The 19,173-nt window shown below is 39.4% G+C and overlaps 1 protein-coding gene across 1 annotated transcript in view; it reads left to right on the top strand.

The window, feature by feature from the left end:
• Positions 1 to 19,173, top strand: part of MYO3B (myosin IIIB) — a 373,253-nt gene that overhangs the window by 7,984 nt on the left and 346,096 nt on the right. The window contains exons 4-6 of the mRNA XM_045560289.1: positions 2,551 to 2,655; positions 2,908 to 3,007; positions 5,880 to 5,956. Of these exons, the coding sequence (XP_045416245.1) occupies positions 2,551 to 2,655; positions 2,908 to 3,007; positions 5,880 to 5,956 (282 nt within the window). The remainder of the gene's footprint in view (positions 1 to 2,550; positions 2,656 to 2,907; positions 3,008 to 5,879; positions 5,957 to 19,173) is intronic.

The following is a 19,173-nucleotide window of genomic DNA, read 5'->3' as shown; positions in this document are numbered from 1 at the left end:
AACTTAAGTCCAGTTGGGTGGCTTCTTTGGGAAAGGTCAAATTCCAGTGTTTGTATCCTATTTGCACAGTCTAGTTCAAAGCTCAGTCATTTGGATAAGTACTCAGTTTTTTAGGGTTTCTTTTCTCCCTTGTTCCTCTGCCTTCTCTCTGGGTGGCATGTGGATCTGGGTACAAGCAGATGCCTACATAAAGCCATAGCAGTGAGGGTGGGGGGCTCTGAACCATTTAGTGACCACCAAGTCCTTGTGATGATAAAACTGTACTGTCTGTCTTTGGTATCTTCGAGGTTCCTGGTCCCTGACGCTCACTCCTATCATGAGGTTCTCACTCTTCCTCCTTATTTAAACTTTAACTTTACCCCGGTCCCCAAATGGAACATAAAGTTCTGAATCTCTTACAAGCTGTGAGCAGGCTGTAAGGAATGGTTATTGTAATCTCAGGCGTGGTCTGCCTCACCATGTTAGCTGCCATTTCACTTGACATAGACACTCTTGCTGTTTTGAGGTCTCCCCTTAGGTTTCTGAATGGGGAGAGGGTCATAAGAAACTGAGTTTCTATTATTATTACCCCCTTCCACATACACCCCCCTCCCAGAAGGAGCATCGTCACTCTAATCTCTTCTTTTTCTTGTGGGGTGAGAACTTCCCTTATGCCAAGTCCTGGCTTCTTCCCTGGTCATCAGTTCTGTGGCCAATTCTCCCATTTTTGTTTCTTGATACATAAAATCTAGTTTGGGAAGTTCTAAGAACAGTATTTTATGTTTCTCAAAAGCCTAGCTTTTAAGACTGTTCTACAAATTATGGCACCAAAAGTGCATTCACTGCTCAAGAGGGTATTAGATTGAACATTGAATGTTATTTTTATTTTCAGGTCACGTAAGCTATAGTTAGAATCAAAAGAATATGGAATCTTTTGGAAGACATTATGCTGGCACTCAGCGTTAGGGCCATCAGAGCCATGGTGTTGAGTTGCAAGTTAAACCTGAAGTTGGCGGACAGTGGATTTTAAGGTCATTTAATATAGTCCCAAACTTATGGAATCATATACTTCAATGCATTTCACTTGCTTTTAGGGTCCCTAATGCTTTTAGGGTCCCTCCTAAGTCATTCCTGAGAGATAGTAATTTTATGCTAGTTTTAAAGATTCCCTAATTTTATGTTAAATTTTTAGTCACATGCTGTCACTTTTGAACAATTTAAATGATAAAATCATGGGCAGATTCATTTCTAGGCTATCTTGATTATTATGCATACAAGGTACTGTCAAATATATAGTAGAGAATGATACACATATCTAATAAAAACATCTGCTCACCTTTTATTAAAATGTTGCAGTGTTCCTAATTAGAGTCAACTAGATCCTAATGTGTTATTATCTTGATAAAAGGTTGTCTTCTTTTCAGAAAGCTGTTAATCTGTACTCCCTTAGGTTTCCTTGCTTAAGAAAAGCCAGTTGACTTAAGCATCCATAACCCAGGGGACCCCCTGCTGTTCACTGATTAACTCTTTCCCAAATTTCAAAGTGTCCAGAGGAAAACTAGGTCTTTAAAGTAGGGATTTTACCTTTCTAAGGTCAAGATGACTCTTAGACTATGATGGAAGCTCTGAATTTTCTCCCCAGAAAAATGCAAGATGCATATACAACATGCTGCCTACAATTTCAGGGTATTTACATACCCTGCTCAAAACAGTTAAGAACGCTTGATTTAAGATGGTTTGTAGCAAACCCAAACCTGCACATTGACTTCTGCAGTTAGGAAAAATTATCTTTGGAAATCCTTAAATAGCTGAGAAAGTATCGCGTACTTGCTGTATGTACTCAGACTTCAGTAATGTACAAAGATCAAATATACAAAATATAACTTTGCAGTGTTACTAATTACAGAAAAAAAGAGAGAGAAGAACATAAACTTGCTGAGAGCCTAGAATTGAATATGAAAAGGTGAAATGCACACACAATGCAACTCCATTCCATAAACTTCACCTGCAATGACAACTCTAGTAAAAGCTGCTGGTTGGGCTCCTAATGCCTGCAGTACTAGCACTGGAGGCAGGAAGGTTTGAAATCACTGAAGTGTCTTTTTTCTCATGCATCAAGGGCATCCATCTTGTTGCTTCTGGTCCTTTCTTATCCTTGAAATGCACATTTGAAAAAAATAGACAATATTTATGTAAAGTGAAAGCTATCCAATAAGTCAATATGAAAAATATGCTTTTTCTTTCAAATTTATAAATAATAACTTGTGCTATTATATTTCACTTGGCAATTAAAAAGTCAGCTTTTTGGAATGTGCACTTTCACTCATAAATCATCACCTCAAATAAAGAACACACATACAGACACACAAAGAACTAGATTTGATTGGGTAATAGAAGTTTGAAGTCTAATTATTCCAAGCTAGAGTCTTGCAACCTGGAAGTTAATTTTACTATATTGAGTCGAATTTACTTTATTGAGTCGTAATCAATGGGCTTTTTTTCTTAATTTCTTTTTTTTTTTCTTTTTGTATGTGGTCTCCTGCTCTCTGTGTCTGGAACCTCTTCTCACAGCTGTGTAATGGGGGCTCAGTCACGGAGCTTGTCAAAGGTCTACTCAGATGTGGCCAGCGCTTGGATGAAGCAATGATCTCATACATCTTGTATGGGGCCCTCTTGGTAAGAATGTCCATCAAGCTGGGGATGACAGCAGAGGGGACAATTTGTCCATTGCTTGCATCCTCATTGCATAGTAACAATGGGGAAACTGCCCTGTGATAAGCAAGGATTATTAATAGCAGGAAGGTGTAGCCAACTGTGGACTTTGATGAGACTTTTTAATAGTAGAGTAATTGCTTTAAAATAAGCATGTAAATTTCCAATTTCCCGTTTCTCTTTCCTGTTGTTTGGCGGTGGTGGGACGCCATGCAGGGCCTTCAGCATTTGCACAACAACCGAATCATCCACCGTGATGTGAAAGGGAATAACATTCTTCTGACAACAGAAGGAGGAGTTAAGCTCGTTGACTTTGGTAATGACTGCTTGTCGTTTGTTTTCTTGATGTGTGTAGTTTAGCCAAAGGGAACAATTTATTACAATCTCAGAAGACTGGGGCCTCTCTGTTACACCATAGGCTGCAGGACTTTTCCAGTCAAAGGCAGGCTGGAGAGAGGGGGTTTTACCAGATGGATCACCCTGGGAGATGCTGTTTGTTAATCTATTTTCAGCTTCAGAAGCAATTTTATTAAAGATAGAAAAGAAAAGTGTTTCAAAAGGAGAACTTGATAGGAAAACTTTCTGGTTTTCTAGTAAGAATTTCAAATCTCAGGGCAATTGTCTACAATTTACATTTTGTCATTTCTTCTTTTGCATATGAAAAGAGAGAGCAGTTTCATTTTTTAAATGACTTTCACTAGCCTTAGGCATACTTACTCCCAGTGAGCAGAAGGTAAAAATAGTCCTGTGGGCCTGGGAGCTAACATCCCTTTAAATTGTGATTATTGCTGCTACACACGTGAGGCTGGTTGAACTGGAAACATTAACGGGAAGTGGACATGTGCAAAGAAATGCAGGGCAATTTCACCTAAGGCCAGAGAACTAGTAAATATTTCCTTACAATACTTGTGTTGATATTCACAAAACAACAAACATTTGGTTTTCCTTTTTAGATTTATTAAATGGTTTAATCATCTAAATAAGTTCAACAATGGGTCATTGTTACAAAAATGAGAAAATATTTAGAGAAACATTTTAAAAAATGTTATCAATATCATCATAGTAAAAAATAAGATTGATAATTTCTTTTATTGGTAAGAAAGAATTCAGTGGAAAAATGTGTCAGTGAATAATTTTCTCAGAAGACATTACTTAAAAATAAATGAAGCCGCTTTAGGTATATTGGTCTGTTACTAAAGAGCAAGCAAAGGAAAATAGCAGAGGAAGCACTTTGTTCAAGTCTTATGCTCCTCTCTCTATATAAGGAATGATCTAACTCCAACAATATGCTGCATGTTTAGCATTAGAATGTATTTTCCACACGATCCTGGGGGCAGTAAATATGTTGTGAGGGAAACAACTTAGAAGGATGAGGATGAGATGGGAATTGATAATAATTTATCTATTCACCAGCTTCATGATTTGGCATGAGGGTAAATGTTCCTAATCTTGCCAGCAGAAAGTTCTGAATTTCTAGTTGCTGCAAAACAAATTTTTAAAAACTAAAACCAGAAAGGTATAGTTGTTTTTACCAAAATTGTAGTGGAAGACTTGGTAAAATGGGAAATTATCCATGGCCAATAGAATTTAAAGAGCTCTCTTTGGCTTTCTAATAGAGACTGCAAGCAGCACACACAACCATCACCCCCCAAAAACAACCTGGGGATCCTTGGCAAATTTGCACCTGATATCCTCAAAGGTGTGGTCTTTGCTAATGAACACACAGTAGTCAGGTTTCTAAGTTCTTATCATCAATGACGTTGTGGCAACCCTTGTAATTCTCTTAAGGTTAAGACCTGAACTCCCTGATAGTTACCAGCGAGGGTTCTTAAAGGCAGGAGTGCATTTCAGGAAAGCAGAAGTTATACATTGGTTTGGTGCATGGGTATGACTTTCTCTAGGCCCCTTGGGGAGTTTAGAGCAAAGACTGATGGTCAGAGTTCAATCCTCAGTTCCCCCTTCTCTGAGGGCTAGGTGATAGTGGGTCACTTTTTCTATCTGGTGCAGGTTTTTGAACAACAGCTCAAGAACATATAAGATGTTATCTTTTAGTTTCTTTAGTGAACCAAAATACCTTGCAACTCTGGCTTGCTTGGGAGACTATTGTTACTATCTTTTGGCTTATTAGGTTAATCATTTACTTTTCAAGGCTAGTGAGGTGCTTGGAATTTCCCTTGAAGAGACTCAAGATTTTTCCTTTATTTCCATGATTGGGGGGACCTGGCAGGCCCTTAAGAGCAGACCCTGCTTTGTATCCCTATCATTATCCCCATTTCGAAGATAAAGAAACTGAGGCTCAAAGGTGAGGCAGTCACATAATTAGTAAACGGCATAATTGAGATGGAAAACATTGACTCTTAATCCGGTATACCTTTACTTCTACTTTGTTCCACATAGTATAAAGAAGAGATCTGATTAAAGGACATTGGAATTATTTTAAATTCAGATCCTCCACATTGAACTCTAGATAAGATTATTAGTCAATTTCTTATTCCATTTGACAAACATAGCTTTCTTGCCAGGTTCGCAGGCTTATAGGCAAGAAAAGGCACTGAAATCTTTTTACGTCTACACTGATGCTCTATTATAGATAATACATGCCAATCTTCTTTCTCCATAAGATGAAGCACCTTATTAAGAAAGAAATCACTTGAAATAATTTGGAAATATAAAAGGAAGATATTTTGGGTTGATCCTAGTTGTTGATATTTTTCTTTCATTCCAACTTTGCAGCATTGTGGACAGGAATGTTCATTAGGAAAAAAATATCATAATGATTTAGATGGAATGATACATGTTCCAGCACACAGGCTGGCAAACTGTATAGCTCATGGGCCAAATATGACCCACCTATTTTTGTAGGGCCCATGAGCTAGAAATGGTTTTTATATTTTTAAATGATTGGAAAAAAACCAAAGTCATATTTTGTAACGTGAAAATTATATGAAATTCAAATTTCAGCATCCATAAATAAAGTTTTATTGGAATGCACCCACTCTCATTCATTTATGTATTTTCTATGGCTGCTTTTGCACTATGACAGCAGAGTTGAGTGGTTGTGACAGAGACCAAATGGCCCACAAAGCCTGAAATATTTTCTATTTGGCCCTTTATAGAAAAAGTTTGTCAACCACTGGTCTAGCACCATCCTCTGCTCACAGCCGAATTCTGATACCCTTTTCTTGTAGGCGTTTCAGCTCAACTCACCAGTACACGTCTACGGAGAAACACATCAGTTGGCACCCCATTCTGGATGGCCCCTGAGGTAAGCAGGAACATCTAGTTCTTTGCACTTTTGAGTGCCTTGGTACTATGCCTTTTTATGGGTAAGTCATATGCTGTCCCTAATTTTCGGGGAGGAGAAAATCTTTTATATTCATTGAACTGTGAGAGTTCTAATTTGTGAGTGATCCTGATGAGACTTAATCTCAGAAAAGCAAGATTGAGTCACAGCTAGCCCACGTGGTGAAATTAGAAAAATGTATTCCCTCCAAAAGATGCAGCCCTCTTTAAGGGTCATGACTTGGCAAGTTCATCCAGCCTTTGTATAAATTAGAAAAAGTCAACTTAGCAGGATAGGTACAGCCCCTGAGATATATAGACCTGGTGAAGAGCCAGGTTTCATCTCCAACTGTCCCACAGAACTATATGCAATGGTCCTGGTTGTTTTTTGTTACCATGTACATAACAACTTCTCTTGTGTACTTTGTTGGCTCTCTGTAGTAAAACATGGGATTTGGTCCTAATTTAGTTCTGGCATCATCATAGGACTCTCTGGGAAATGATGCATGTTGAAATTTGAGGAACCTTCTGGCCAGATAAGGCATGCGCTGAAACACCAGTGCAGTTTTGCTTGTCAGGTCAGCATTCAGTTACACAGTATGCTGACCTTTGCTTGAGAGCAGCTCTCTGGGATTAAGCAAATGGGTTCTTTTTATAAGAAGACTCAGGTGGTCACTTGCTTAGATGTCTTTCCATCTCTAGTCTGTCAGCATGGAGGTCTTTGCTCTGTGTGACTGCCAAAGTGGTCTCCTAACAGAGTAACTGGCTCATACCAATCTCTGCTCAGATTTCTTCAGTGACTCCCCATCGTCTATGACCCTCCCTTTCTTACTCGGGTAATAGACCCCTTTTAAAGAAAAAGAAAAACCCTACAGATTCTAGTGTTTACTTAAATCTTAAAAGTGTTTTTAAAATAGGTTTTAAGAAACATGAAACTATATATAAACTCCTTGTCATTCACATTTGTAGAACTATAAAACCAAAAGGAAAAACATGTATTAGGCTATTAAATATGAAATGTCTGATTTCCTTAAGTACTAAGTTTGATAGTTGATATCTCTGACATTTCACTTTGACACTTATTGTTTTATTTTTATTGTGAAGGTACATCCTTATTCTTTTAAAAGTACAGTTTGGCTTGTGATTATCTTTCAAACTTTTTTAGAGGAATTTTTGTGAAACCATGGATAAATAAAAAATGTGAGTTATTTTCAAATATGAGTTCCATTGTGGAGCCAATGCAGTGCAGACAGCTCAAAATATCAACCAAGTGTTTGGGAAGGATGTGGCTAATGAATGCACAGTACGTTGATGGTTTGAGAAGTAGCATTCTGGTGATTTTAATCTTGAAAATGAGCCACATGGGTGACCTGAGACCAAGGTGGATAATGATGAGCTAAAAGCTGTAGTGAAAGTGAATCCATCTCAACCTACATTTGAATTAGCAGCAGGGTTTGACATACAACAATACTGGACCATTTGAGACAAACAGCAAGATAAAGAAGCTGGATAGACGGTCCCGCATGAATTAAATGAGCGTCAGAAGAGAAATTGTCTTGAAGCTTGCCTTTGTTTGCTATCACTACAGAAGGGTGAACAATTTCTACATCATATTGTTACATGTGATGAAAAATGGATTCTTTTTGACAATTGCAAGCATTTGGCACAATGGTTGGATAAAGATTAAGTGCTGAAACACAGTCCAAAACTGAATATTCATTAAAAAAAAGCTGATGGTGTCTGTTTGGTGGTTCAGTGCTGGTATTATCCACTACAGCTTCATGAAATCTGGTCAGTTGATTACAGGGGATGTCTGTTGCAACCAACTGGATGAAATGGTGAGGAATTTTGTGGTTAAGCAGCTGAGATTGGTCAACAGAGACAGGCCAATCCTTTTGCAAGACAATGCTCGAGCACATGTCACACAAACAATGTTGCTCAATCTACACAGGCTGGATTTGGAAACTCTCTGTCATCCACCATATTCACCAGACCTTCCACCAACTGACTACCACTTCTTCCAGGCTTTAGAGCACTTCTTCTTGCAAGTAAAAATATTCAATTCTCAACAAGCTGTGGAAAACGCCTTTTGTGATTTCATCACCACTTGCTCTCCATGCTTCTTTTCTGCTGGCATAAACAAGCTACTGTTAAGATGGCAAAACTGTGTCCGTAGTTTAGGTGCATACTTTGATTAATTGTACTGCCCCTTGTTTGAGATGTAATAAACTACACTTTGATTCAAAATCAGAAATTTCATATTTAATGACCTAATATTATGAAAAAACTATTACAAAGCCAGGAACATTCAAGTAAGGAGCTTTAATTTAGTGAAACAAATGATACTGTTTTGTGGATCTCAGTTGTCCTTTGCAATGTGATTATGTTTCAGATCACAGTAGCACGGATTATTTTGAGTTGGGCATAACTATTCCCATGTACCCTGTGGTGACTCAGCTCTACGGCTTTACTCTATTTCAGCTAGCTTGATCTCTTTGTTCAAATAGCATTTCCTTTGACCGCCAACTGTTACATCTCTATATTGGCTTGGTGCTAACTTAATAGCAAACATAATATTGACACTAAAATTGTGTGGCAAATGGTCATCCGGATAATCTGGAAGATGTTTTTTACTCCTCCTTCCCCCATTATTGTTTTTATAATTATTAATATAATTATCATTAAAACAAAAGCAAAGAAAAAGTTTTCATAGAGACTTTGTGAACTCCACTTTAAGAAACACTGCAGGATAAAGTCCAAACTCCTTTGGATTGTGAATAAAGCCCTTCATATTCCAGCCCCTATCTATCTATCCAGCCTCATTTCAGATTATTTTCCCCCAACTTATTTGTTTTTAATGCTCCAACAGTAGTGAGACATAGCCCTACAGATATGTCATTCGTTTAAACCCCTAGTGTACTGGTATAGCATCCAGAATGGCCCTCAGAGCTCTGGAAAATTCCTTCTTTATCTTCAATTCTCAAATGCTAGCTCTCCTAGGAAATCTTCCCTAATCACTTGCTGACATTGAGGTTGCTATTCCTATATTTCCACTGCAGCCTTATAGCCTTCAGTAGCACACTTTGACCCCTGCATAGTAATTGCTGGCAGACAAGTCTCCCAACTGGATTCTAAGCTCTGGCAGGGACTTGGGATGCCCAGCTCTTAGTGTAGTGTTTAATACAGAATAGGTGCTCAAAAAATATCTGTTGGATGAATGAATGTGTTGGTAAAAAAAGCCAAAGGAATATGACGAATTTGGAGGGCAGTTTGAGGAGGGCTTTACAACCATTGGTATTAGCAAATTTGTCTGTAGATTTTGATTGAGCTGTTCTGAAAGGAAAGTGTAACTGAGGTCCTCCAACTCATATTTGGGTTGTCATAACATGGAAGATGGTGTTCTTGTTCTAAAACATAGCAAACTGGTATTTTTAGAATCAAAAAACATAATTAAGAGAAACCTGCCCTTGGCTTTATACACTTATTAGAGGTATTTCTGACTTTCCAACTTCAGATGGGTTGAATAAAGTATGTGGAGTGTTTCTATAGGGGACAGTTTAGTGGTCTATGGTGAGCACCTATTGCCTGGATTCCCTGGAACTGATTCTGCTCTCAGCAGGGTAAAGCCAGCACTGCATCCTGCCTGTTGCTGTGGGTGAATTGAGGAGTAGGCAGTTTAAGGCGTGGAGACCTTGACAGCACCTTTCAGGAACAAATGTCTGACTGCTCAGTGCAGAATTCTCACAGGACGTGTGCTCATGTCCAATATGCTCCAGGACCCAGGCTGTAGTTCTTGGGACTCAGGCCGGCACCATCCTCATACTTTTATTTTCCAAATGGAGAATTACCTTTTCTAGCAAAGCCTCTTTTTGCTCCATAATCCTCCATAGGAATGTCCAAAAGAACAACCTTCCATTTGTCAGTTCAATTGAACAAACATTTATACTGTCCACTGTGAGCAATGCTTTGGGTCAAGAGCAGTTCTTGAAAGTATAATCAGTAATGGTTCAAATTAACACTGTCTTCATATGATGGCCTACATAGAATATTAATCTTAACATGCTTTCACTTCTATTTATGTGAATAAGTGGTATTTAGATTAAATATGACAACATTGCATGCAACTCCAATGCCAGTAGAATAAAACCATTGCAGATGACTTGTGCTTTTATTTTTTAAATGCAATGGAAAGATCCTTGATCCTATTTTATTTTTGAGAAGTTGAACCAAATTATAATTTTGCCATTTTTATTACCATTTTTATTTCACAAGCTTGAGTAACTGTAATATTTAATTCAAATAGTCTATACTATGAGCTAGGTAGCTAATGGAATGTGACCATACCACAGTCAAATGTTGATAAGCAGTCAAGACACACAGTTCATTGGGGCAGCTCAGAGCTGCAGCATGAATTGACTATCATATTGTCAACCCTCTCTACTAATTTCCTCTCACTGCCTCATTTGGACACTGCTAAAGTTGAAAAATATTGGTAGAGCAGTATCAACTCAGCAATGTAGGAGAAGAATTGTAGGGGGTACCCTTAGTGTGTTAGTACTTAGAAACAATACTACTGGGGAGATAATTGCCTGGCATAGTGAAAGGTTAATCTAAGAATCAAGATCAGTACAATTTTTTTCCTTTTTAGGGATGGGGGGCTCACTATGTTGTCCAGGCTGGTCTCAAAGTCCTGGGCTCAAGTGATCCTCTTGCCTTAGCCTCCTGAGTTGCTGGGACTATAGGCACATGCCACCATGTCTGGCTTAAGATCAGTACAATTTTTTATAAACTACCATGCATGTGGGTAGCATACTGTGACTACAGGAACAATTATCTTAAAAGGGAAAGAAAAAAGTTCAACATAGAAACTATGTATCCTGAGCAAAACAATTTAAACAATAGAAAATTAAGTTTCTCATATAATAAGAACAGAGGTAGGTAATTCCAGAGCTTGTTGATTCAGCAACTTAATAAAGTCATCAAAAACCCAGATTCTTAAATCTCTCTGGCTATGAACACTGCCAGCATGACTTCGTTGTTCAGGGACTGGCTTTGGGGTGGTTATGACAACATTGCCTGTAAGTATTTGAGGGACAGTAGTGGCTACAGCCTTCCAGCAGTCACTGGTGAAAGAGCCCATGGTACAAACAGAATCTTCCTTTTATAACTGTGGGGCTGCTCTCACAGCCAACCAAGAAGTTGAAGTGTGTTCTCTTCCTATCTTGAGGTTGAAGACTTGTCCAGCACTATATTTATTTCCTAGGTTTGCTATAATCAAGTACTACAAACTGGGTGGCTTACAACAGCAGACATATCCTACAGTTCTGGGGTCTAGAAACCTAACACCAAGATGTCAGTTGGGCTGTGCTTCCTCTGAAGCCTCTAGGGGAGGATCCTGCCTTGTCTCTTACTAGCTACTGGAGGTTTGCTGACAATCCTCGGTGCTCCCTGGCTTGCAGCTGCATAACTCCAGTCTCTGTCTTTGTAGTCCCATGGTGTTTTCCTCGTGTATCTCTGTCTTCATATGGCCATCTTCTTATAAGGATACTGGTCACATTGGGTTAGGGGCCCAACCTACTCCAGTAAGACCTCATCTTAACTAATTATATCTGCAATGACTCTGTTTCTAAATAAGTTCTGTTTCTAAATAAGTATTAAATTGTTTTCATTCTGGTTGGTAAATGGCTGCTGTCCAGAACCCCTGAGTTCCCCTCAGTCACAAGAGGTGCCCCGTTTCTTTCCCTAAGACACTCCTGACTTCCTAATGATCCAGCAACTACAGGGGGAAAGTTGTGTCTGACAAGGGAGGAACCTCCAGGACCAGTTCCAGCTCATCTACCTTCTACTGGCCAGTGCCATCTGCTAACTGATCGTCAGGTATTTTGAACACTGTGCTTGCTAAGCAAGTGTATAGAGAGAAGGAAATTTTACTTACTGAGAAGTGACTAATATGCCAGGAATTGTATAAGTGGCTTTTAAAATATATTATTTGATTTCATTCTCATAACAGCTGTCAGTAGTAGATATTATTTCCCCCATTTAACAACCAAGGAAAGTGAGGCTTAAAGAGCTGTAGGAGGTACCATGCCCAAATTTACATACCTAGTAAGTGTTGAAGCAGCTGGGCTTTTCAGAGAGCATAGGAACACAAGTCCCATTTTACAGATGAAGAAACCAAGGCAGGGAGAGGATATTTGTATTCTTTTACTTTACAATGTATTTATATGGGGTACTCAGTGTGGAAAATATGTACCAGCTGAGACAACTCATACAACAAAGATAAGCAGAGATATGGTGAAAGGATACTCTGAAATTGGAGTGTGAGACACATCATTTTAAAAGATGATGTATGTGAAGGCCCTATCGTCTGTAATTGACACTGCACTTTGCAATCCCACCAATGCAAGAAGCAGTCCATGTATTAAGGATCCAGTATACTCAGCATCTTCCTAAAACAGCTAAAGGTCTCTTTCTGTATTGGAAAACAGACTTGTGGATAAAATAAACGTTTGCTTCTTTTTAGAAAATTTTTTCCCCATTTTACTTCCATCTGCTCGTTGTTGCAAACAAGAGCTAATCAACTGAGCAGAGAAACAGATGTGCTGTGAGGGCTCCAAAAATGGGTCTCTTTCTGCCTGGCAAAGGGTGGTTGATGGGACCGTTGCCATAACAACCAGCTTACACCAATGCAGAAATATCACAGGCTTTTTGCAATCACTCTTGTCTTCATTAATTATGTGGTTCCTAGCTAAATCATACAATAATGCTATTTCCTTTGGCATTGCCAGGCCTAGAGATGACAAATGAGATATTTTGTGTTGAAGAGCTAAGAAAACCATAAAACACTATAGAACTGAAATATTATTATCGTCATTGCTACCATTTTGTTCCCTAAGCTCTAGCTAATGGGTTTGGTTCCCAAATAGGAGTTAGTATTTATTGAGTACTTACTATATGCCAGGCCCTAAGTGCTTTATGTTTATTAACTCATTTATAATTCTCACAATAATGCTAAAAAGTCAGTACTATTACTAGTCCAGTGATTTATATAAAGCAGGTAAGTCACAGAAAGTAACCATTCTTGTCCTTAGACAATTTATTAGGTGATGCCACTCGAATTTGAACCCAGATATTTGGCTCCAAATTCCTCACTCTTAACCACTACATTACAACAAACTATTTGTGACCACCAGTGTATAAGATATGAATCTTGGTTTTTTTTAATTTTTCAATTATGTTAGATAAGAATTATCCTTCCTAATATGTTAAGGAAAATATAATATTTTGACATGACATTAGAAGTCAATGTAATTAATGACCAAAGGGAAGAATCTGGAAAAGTAAAATAAAGTGCTTCAGGATTGAATTAGGAGATTTGAATTTTAGTTTTACTTCTGCCACTCATTTTCTAAAAAGTGTTTGTGGTACAGTTATTTTAATATGGGTTCAATGTGGGTAAAGAAAGCACAGATTTTGGAGTCAGATCTAAGAACAAATCATAGATACTTGTTTACCCACTTAACCACTACCTCAGGCAAGTTACTATATATTTCTGAGTAAAATGGGGAGAAGTTAAAAGAGGTAACTGGCTCAAAAGTCAGAATGAAATAATGTACTGAAAGCATTTGGGGCAGTACCTGGCATGGTAAGTGCTTTACAACTTGGTGGCATAGATTGCGCCTACCCCTACCTCTGCCTAGCCTGTTCTCAACTGTAAAAAGAAGAGATTGGCTTAGGTAGTCTCTTCCTCCAAGCCTTTCTATATTACAGAGAACTTCTGCAGTTTTTAGAGGGAAGGGCCTCTTCCTACTTTCATATTCCGTGGCTCTGGTGTTCCACGAACAATGAAGTTGGGATCTCACCAAGCTCTTAGCATGGGTGAACTGATGATGGCGACGTGGTCTGTTTTACCTGGCTGTCTTTTAAGAGACTGGGAATTCTTGGGACCCCTAACTGCCAGTCTTATCACCACAAGGAATGCAGGATTTGGGAGCTCAGGAGGGTCAAGTGAGAAGTTTAGAACTTTAGCTCATTGGATGGAAGACCTGTGTGCTTTCCCCAGAAACATTTATCTCTGAGATTCTGTAGCCTTTTGCTGGTCCCTGGTTTCCCCCGGGTGTTGTGTGTTAGCCTCTAAGAAACAGATTCTTTCCCTTCTTGTTCTGGGGCTGACCCTGCCTACATTTGCAGTGTGCTCCTGCCTTCTAAGGCTCTGAGGCACGACCCAGGGCTCAGGGCTTCGGAAGGTGAAGGGCCCAAGGCAAGGGTGAAATGACTGGGTGTATCACCAGCTTTTCACTCAGCTCCAGCAATAGCTCCCTCTCAGCTGGAGCTCTGTGGGGAGGTTGAGTCATATGTCATGCATCAGTGTGGAGGTGGGGGGCTGGCCCTGGAGGCGGTGGTGACATGTCATCACTCTCTTCCTGGTGGGTCTAAGTATAGGACCTCATCTGAGGGCTTCAGGTCCCAGATGTGCAGAAGCACATGATGCCCAGAACAGAGGCCTCACATCCCCTCCCCTCAGTGCTAAGCAAGAAGTATCAAAGGAATAGCCAACAGGAACATTTGGAACTTTTCAGGCTGTCCCCACCCCCTTCTGGGGAGGTGAGAAGGGTTAAGGCATCTGCTGTTTCTCCTTCTTCATCCACCAAAGGGGAAGAACTGATTCTGTTACTGCAGAGGCAGAAGTGTTTGCTGAAGGAATGTTAGAGTTGACCTTGGTTCTTCCTGAGCTCTGAGTCTCAAATTACCAGGTGACTGACCTATCAATGCCTCTGCGGTCCTGTCCAGAGTACAGAGGCTCAGCACATGAAAGGGAACTCACCCCAAGCCAAACGGAAGATGGGCAGTCAACATTAGGAATAGGACCCCAGAGGAACCTTGAGTAGGATGAAGCAGGAGCAAGTGGAGGTGGGTAGACTAGTATTTATCGTGCTGTATTATGTCCCAGGTATTTTCTATACCTTTTTTAGTTTTAGAAAGTTAAACAGAATCACAGATAGAAACATATGACATTCCCAAGGACATCCTGATTTGCATGGTGCTATCAAGAGACTACTTGCAGAGAAAGGGGTATGAACAAGTAGGAACTTTCAGATACTCTGATTTGCTTCCCTTCCTATTTTTCAGATGCATCACAGAGGAGAAAAACATTCTTTTTTTTTTTCCCCTCACTAGTTTCTTATTGTGAGCTCATGCTTCAATTCTATTACCTACTAGCTGTGTGACCTTGGGCAGGTCTCTTAACCTTTCTGAATCTATTTCCTGGCCTGGGGTAATAATACCTGCACTAAGAAGCTGTAAAATGGACTGAATTGTAGAGCTCCCCTTCACTCTGTCCTTAGCTGTGCTCTGTGGAAGTAGAGCACTAACTGGCAAAGGAAAGGGGCAAGAAAGAGGGGAGCGTGAGGGGACAGGGAAGTGAGATGCGGCAAGAACTCCATCTGCTGAATGCTTAGGTGATGTGCTTACGTGCTCATAGTGTGAAGTTACTGTGGCTGCGGTTTACTGAATACAGAATCTGTTTGGCAGCAGCTCAGCATGCTCCATGTTGTAAGGATTCCCAGGAGATGCCTCACTCAGGCAGGTAGTGGGGAACCATGGAGTTTGCTCTTGGTTTGGCCACAAACCAGCTGCGTGACTTCAGACAAGTCAACTAACTCTCCCCCTAGGGACCTCAGTTTTCTCTTTTGTAAAATAAGGGGGTTGAATGAGTGAATCCCAAAGTCCTTTCAGCGTCTGTCTCCATCTGAGGCAGCTGCTGGAGCAGGGAAGGACAGTGGGATTGCGCTGGACCTCCAAGCAAATGTGCTCCTGCAGGAGCCTCTTGAGGACTAAGAACACACAAACTTTGGGCGGGTTTACCTTTCATAGGGGAATTCTGGGGATATTGGTCCTGAGTGTGTGTGGGGGGACTTACCATGCAAATAAGAATAACTGACATCTACCTAGGGCTTTGATGGAATTTAAGTGTAAAAATCAGTGTTCTATGCTGGCCTCAAATCCAAAACTAGTTCTCTTCCACCCTCCACTAGCCATGGAGGGAAGTTGGTTGTTATGCAAGTATGCTCTGTGTGTTTTAAATTTGAACCTGGTTTTATTTCTCTAAAGGCTGAATATTACAATCCTTGCAGAAGATACTTGTAGAACATTACATTTTAATTAGAGACCCTTCTGAAGTTCTTAAGAATAGTCTAATTTAAATTATTTCTGGCAGTTTCTCGGTATATAAGATATAGATTCAATTCTAGCCTTAGTTTGAGTTTTATAATATGAAAGACCCCTCCCCCAAATACATCAATTTCAGTTCATCTAGTCCATATCTCCTTTACAAAAAAACCCCTTAAATCTCAAATATATCCTGCCTTGAAATTATATTTAATCCTAGGGAAGAGACTTCATTTGTTTATTTCTGAATCTCAACTTGTAACACTTTAAAATGTTTGCAAAACTGTTGAAAAATATTTGCCACTGGAATATTTATACTGTAACAGCAATTTCCGATTCCCGCAAAGTTCCATTTTAGAAATCTTTACAATCAATAACATTTACCAATTATGCTGCATGAATTGTGTAAGCAAAATTAAGAATCCTGTTTGCCTTTCTACCTCTCAGCCCATCTTATTTGCCAGTCTATTGCCTGCATTTTTGGGCTCAAGGTTAGCCAAGGATTAATAGCTTTAGATCTGTTTGCCTTGCCTCTTATTTAGTTGAATTTAGCTCTTGAGATAACAGCATTTCGCCTGTGTACTTGAGTGAAATTTTAATCTTGACCTTTGGTTATAATTTTGAATTGGATGATCAGTTCTAGTGAGGCAAAAAATCAGAACATAGAAGACAAACCTAATTACATTTTTAATGACATTTTAAAATATTAGTGGAAAAATAAAATAGTCTGAATAATATCTATTGTTAAGTATGATAAATTATTTTTATGAAAGCAAAACATTATAATATTATTTGCTGGAAAGCATTGGTTAAGATCACATTATTGAAAGATATTTTGGCTCAGCAGCTCTTTGATATGTAATTTGATAAATTGTTCAAGTTAAATATCTGGAGAAATCTAGGTTTTCTGAATCCAGGAGCTCATATGTTGAGTGTTTTAATTTCCTTTATATGCAGTCTAATTAATGTAGACACTCTTTTAAGATGAGGAGAGGCTGTTCCCTCCGGTTCTTATATAGCTCAAGTGTTTCTGCAAAAGGCAGAGGGTGAATCTTACTTGTATCTTGGGAGCCTTATCAATAAGCCACACTCTTGGTTCAGATTGAAATGAAACTATTAATATAATCCTGGGGTGTTTCCTGGATCAGGGTGACCTGAGAAAGTGAAAGTACTACCTAAACCTTGTGCTTGCAATAGAAAGGGATATAGTTGGGAAGGGAATTTCTTTCATTCTTCTTGTATTAATCTCATGGGGACCTAGTTTTATAATGTGACAACTTGTTGATAAAGAATCCCAACAGTCAACAAATACCTGGGAAGAAGGAACCACACCTTTGAAAGTTAAGGCAAACTTTTGAATATTTAATAACACTTTCAAGACACAAAACAAAAAACTTGCTCCTTTCTATTATAGAAATAATTCATGCTCCCTATAAACATTTTGGAAAATGCAAATAAAAAATATTATGTATGCATGCATCAATGACCCAATCGTATCTACCGTCAGTGTTTCTGTATCTTAGAAAAAGCTGAATAACTAGCATTTTCGTAAACAGTAGTTCAGATGAAACCCATAAAAAGGGCGTGAGGTGCAGGGAGATTAAATATTTTGCCAAAATCACCCAGTGAGGGGGTGGCAAAACCAAAATAAAGATGTCAGGCTCTGGGATTTTCTGGTATCAGCCAGAGGTGCAAGTCTCTCCACAACCCAAGAGCTGCTGACAGTTGTTATTTGTCTGCCATTCTCTGGTTGGTAGCTGAGGAAAGGCGCAGCCATTTTCAACAGAACTCTGTTGACCATGCCCAAGGTTGGATGAGAGGATAAATATGTGTCAAAGTGGTTGTGCTATCAAGTTGTGGGTGTGGTTTCACTCCCTAAACTCCTGCAGGAGAGAGGAGGAGGTGCTGCCTCTGGAGTGACTAAGGATGGATTTAAGAAGCCTGGAAATGGGGAACTTGTTAGTGTAAGGAAGGCTAAAGAGAGCTGCCCCACCAATCAAAGAAAACTAACTGCTGCGTTTTCTCCCAAGACCAGTTGAGCTAAAACATTGGTGAAAATTTGTTTCTTATTCTTAATACCCCCCAGAAAGAAAAGCTTTTGACCGTCAAAGAGATAACAACCAAGATTTGGGAGGCTGAGGCCCACTGCTCGGTAAAATAGCTGTTGGCATTGGGCACTAAGGCTGCCAATGCATAGATATTGCTAGTAATCCTGACATTAGTGTTTTTCCTCTTCCTGAAATAAGCAGCACTGTAGTCTAAGTGTACCAGAAAAGCCATAAGTTGGTATTTCAAGGTAGGAATGTGGACATGCTCCATTAACCAGCATCCAAACAATTGCTCTGTCGCTGAAGCTCATCTTCCTTAACGTAGGCATTATCACAGCAACTGGCATATTTTCACAGATCTTAAGATCTTCTATAAAATATTGGCAATAAAATCCCCTCAAGGTTCCAGCCATCCTGTTCACACCCCAGAATAATGTACTGTTTACTCTAGCTAATTTGCAAGGGAATGTTAGCAATCCTAACCCAAGATCACTTATTTGGAAATAGTGAAGTCATAGAATATTAGAGATAGAAAGGATAGTATAGGTCATTCATTCCCACCTTGCCATTTTATAGATCAAGAGAGGACTTGATAGCATAAGCGATTTGTTTACGCCTGGTTAAAGGCAGCACTCAGACCCAATGTGAACTTGTTATATTGCCTAGCAAACTGATTTCTCCTTCTGATTTTCCTATTTTTGTAAATCATTCTTCTGGTCACCCAGGATCAAAATGTCAGTCTTCCTTGATGTATCCCTCTCCCTACCCTTCCATTTTAAATCCCTTGAACTCTCTCTCACATCTATTCTACCCGCCCCATCCCATGGCCACCATCATCATTGATAGTCCTGTGATTGAAGCCAAGACTCTAAGTAAAGGAGATTAAACACTTGCCTTGGGCATGTCTACTCCTTGAGGCAGTAAAGGTGAGGTGAAGGAGTGTGAGAGGGTGAGGTGTTTGGGGTCCCGGGCCTGTGTCAAAAAC

The sequence above is a fragment of the Lemur catta genome, chromosome 8 (genome assembly GCF_020740605.2).
Source record: "Lemur catta isolate mLemCat1 chromosome 8, mLemCat1.pri, whole genome shotgun sequence".
NCBI classification, from domain to species: Eukaryota; Metazoa; Chordata; class Mammalia; order Primates; family Lemuridae; genus Lemur; species Lemur catta.
Note: the sequence above shows the minus strand (reverse complement) of the source record. Positions and strands in the feature narration are given on the sequence as shown.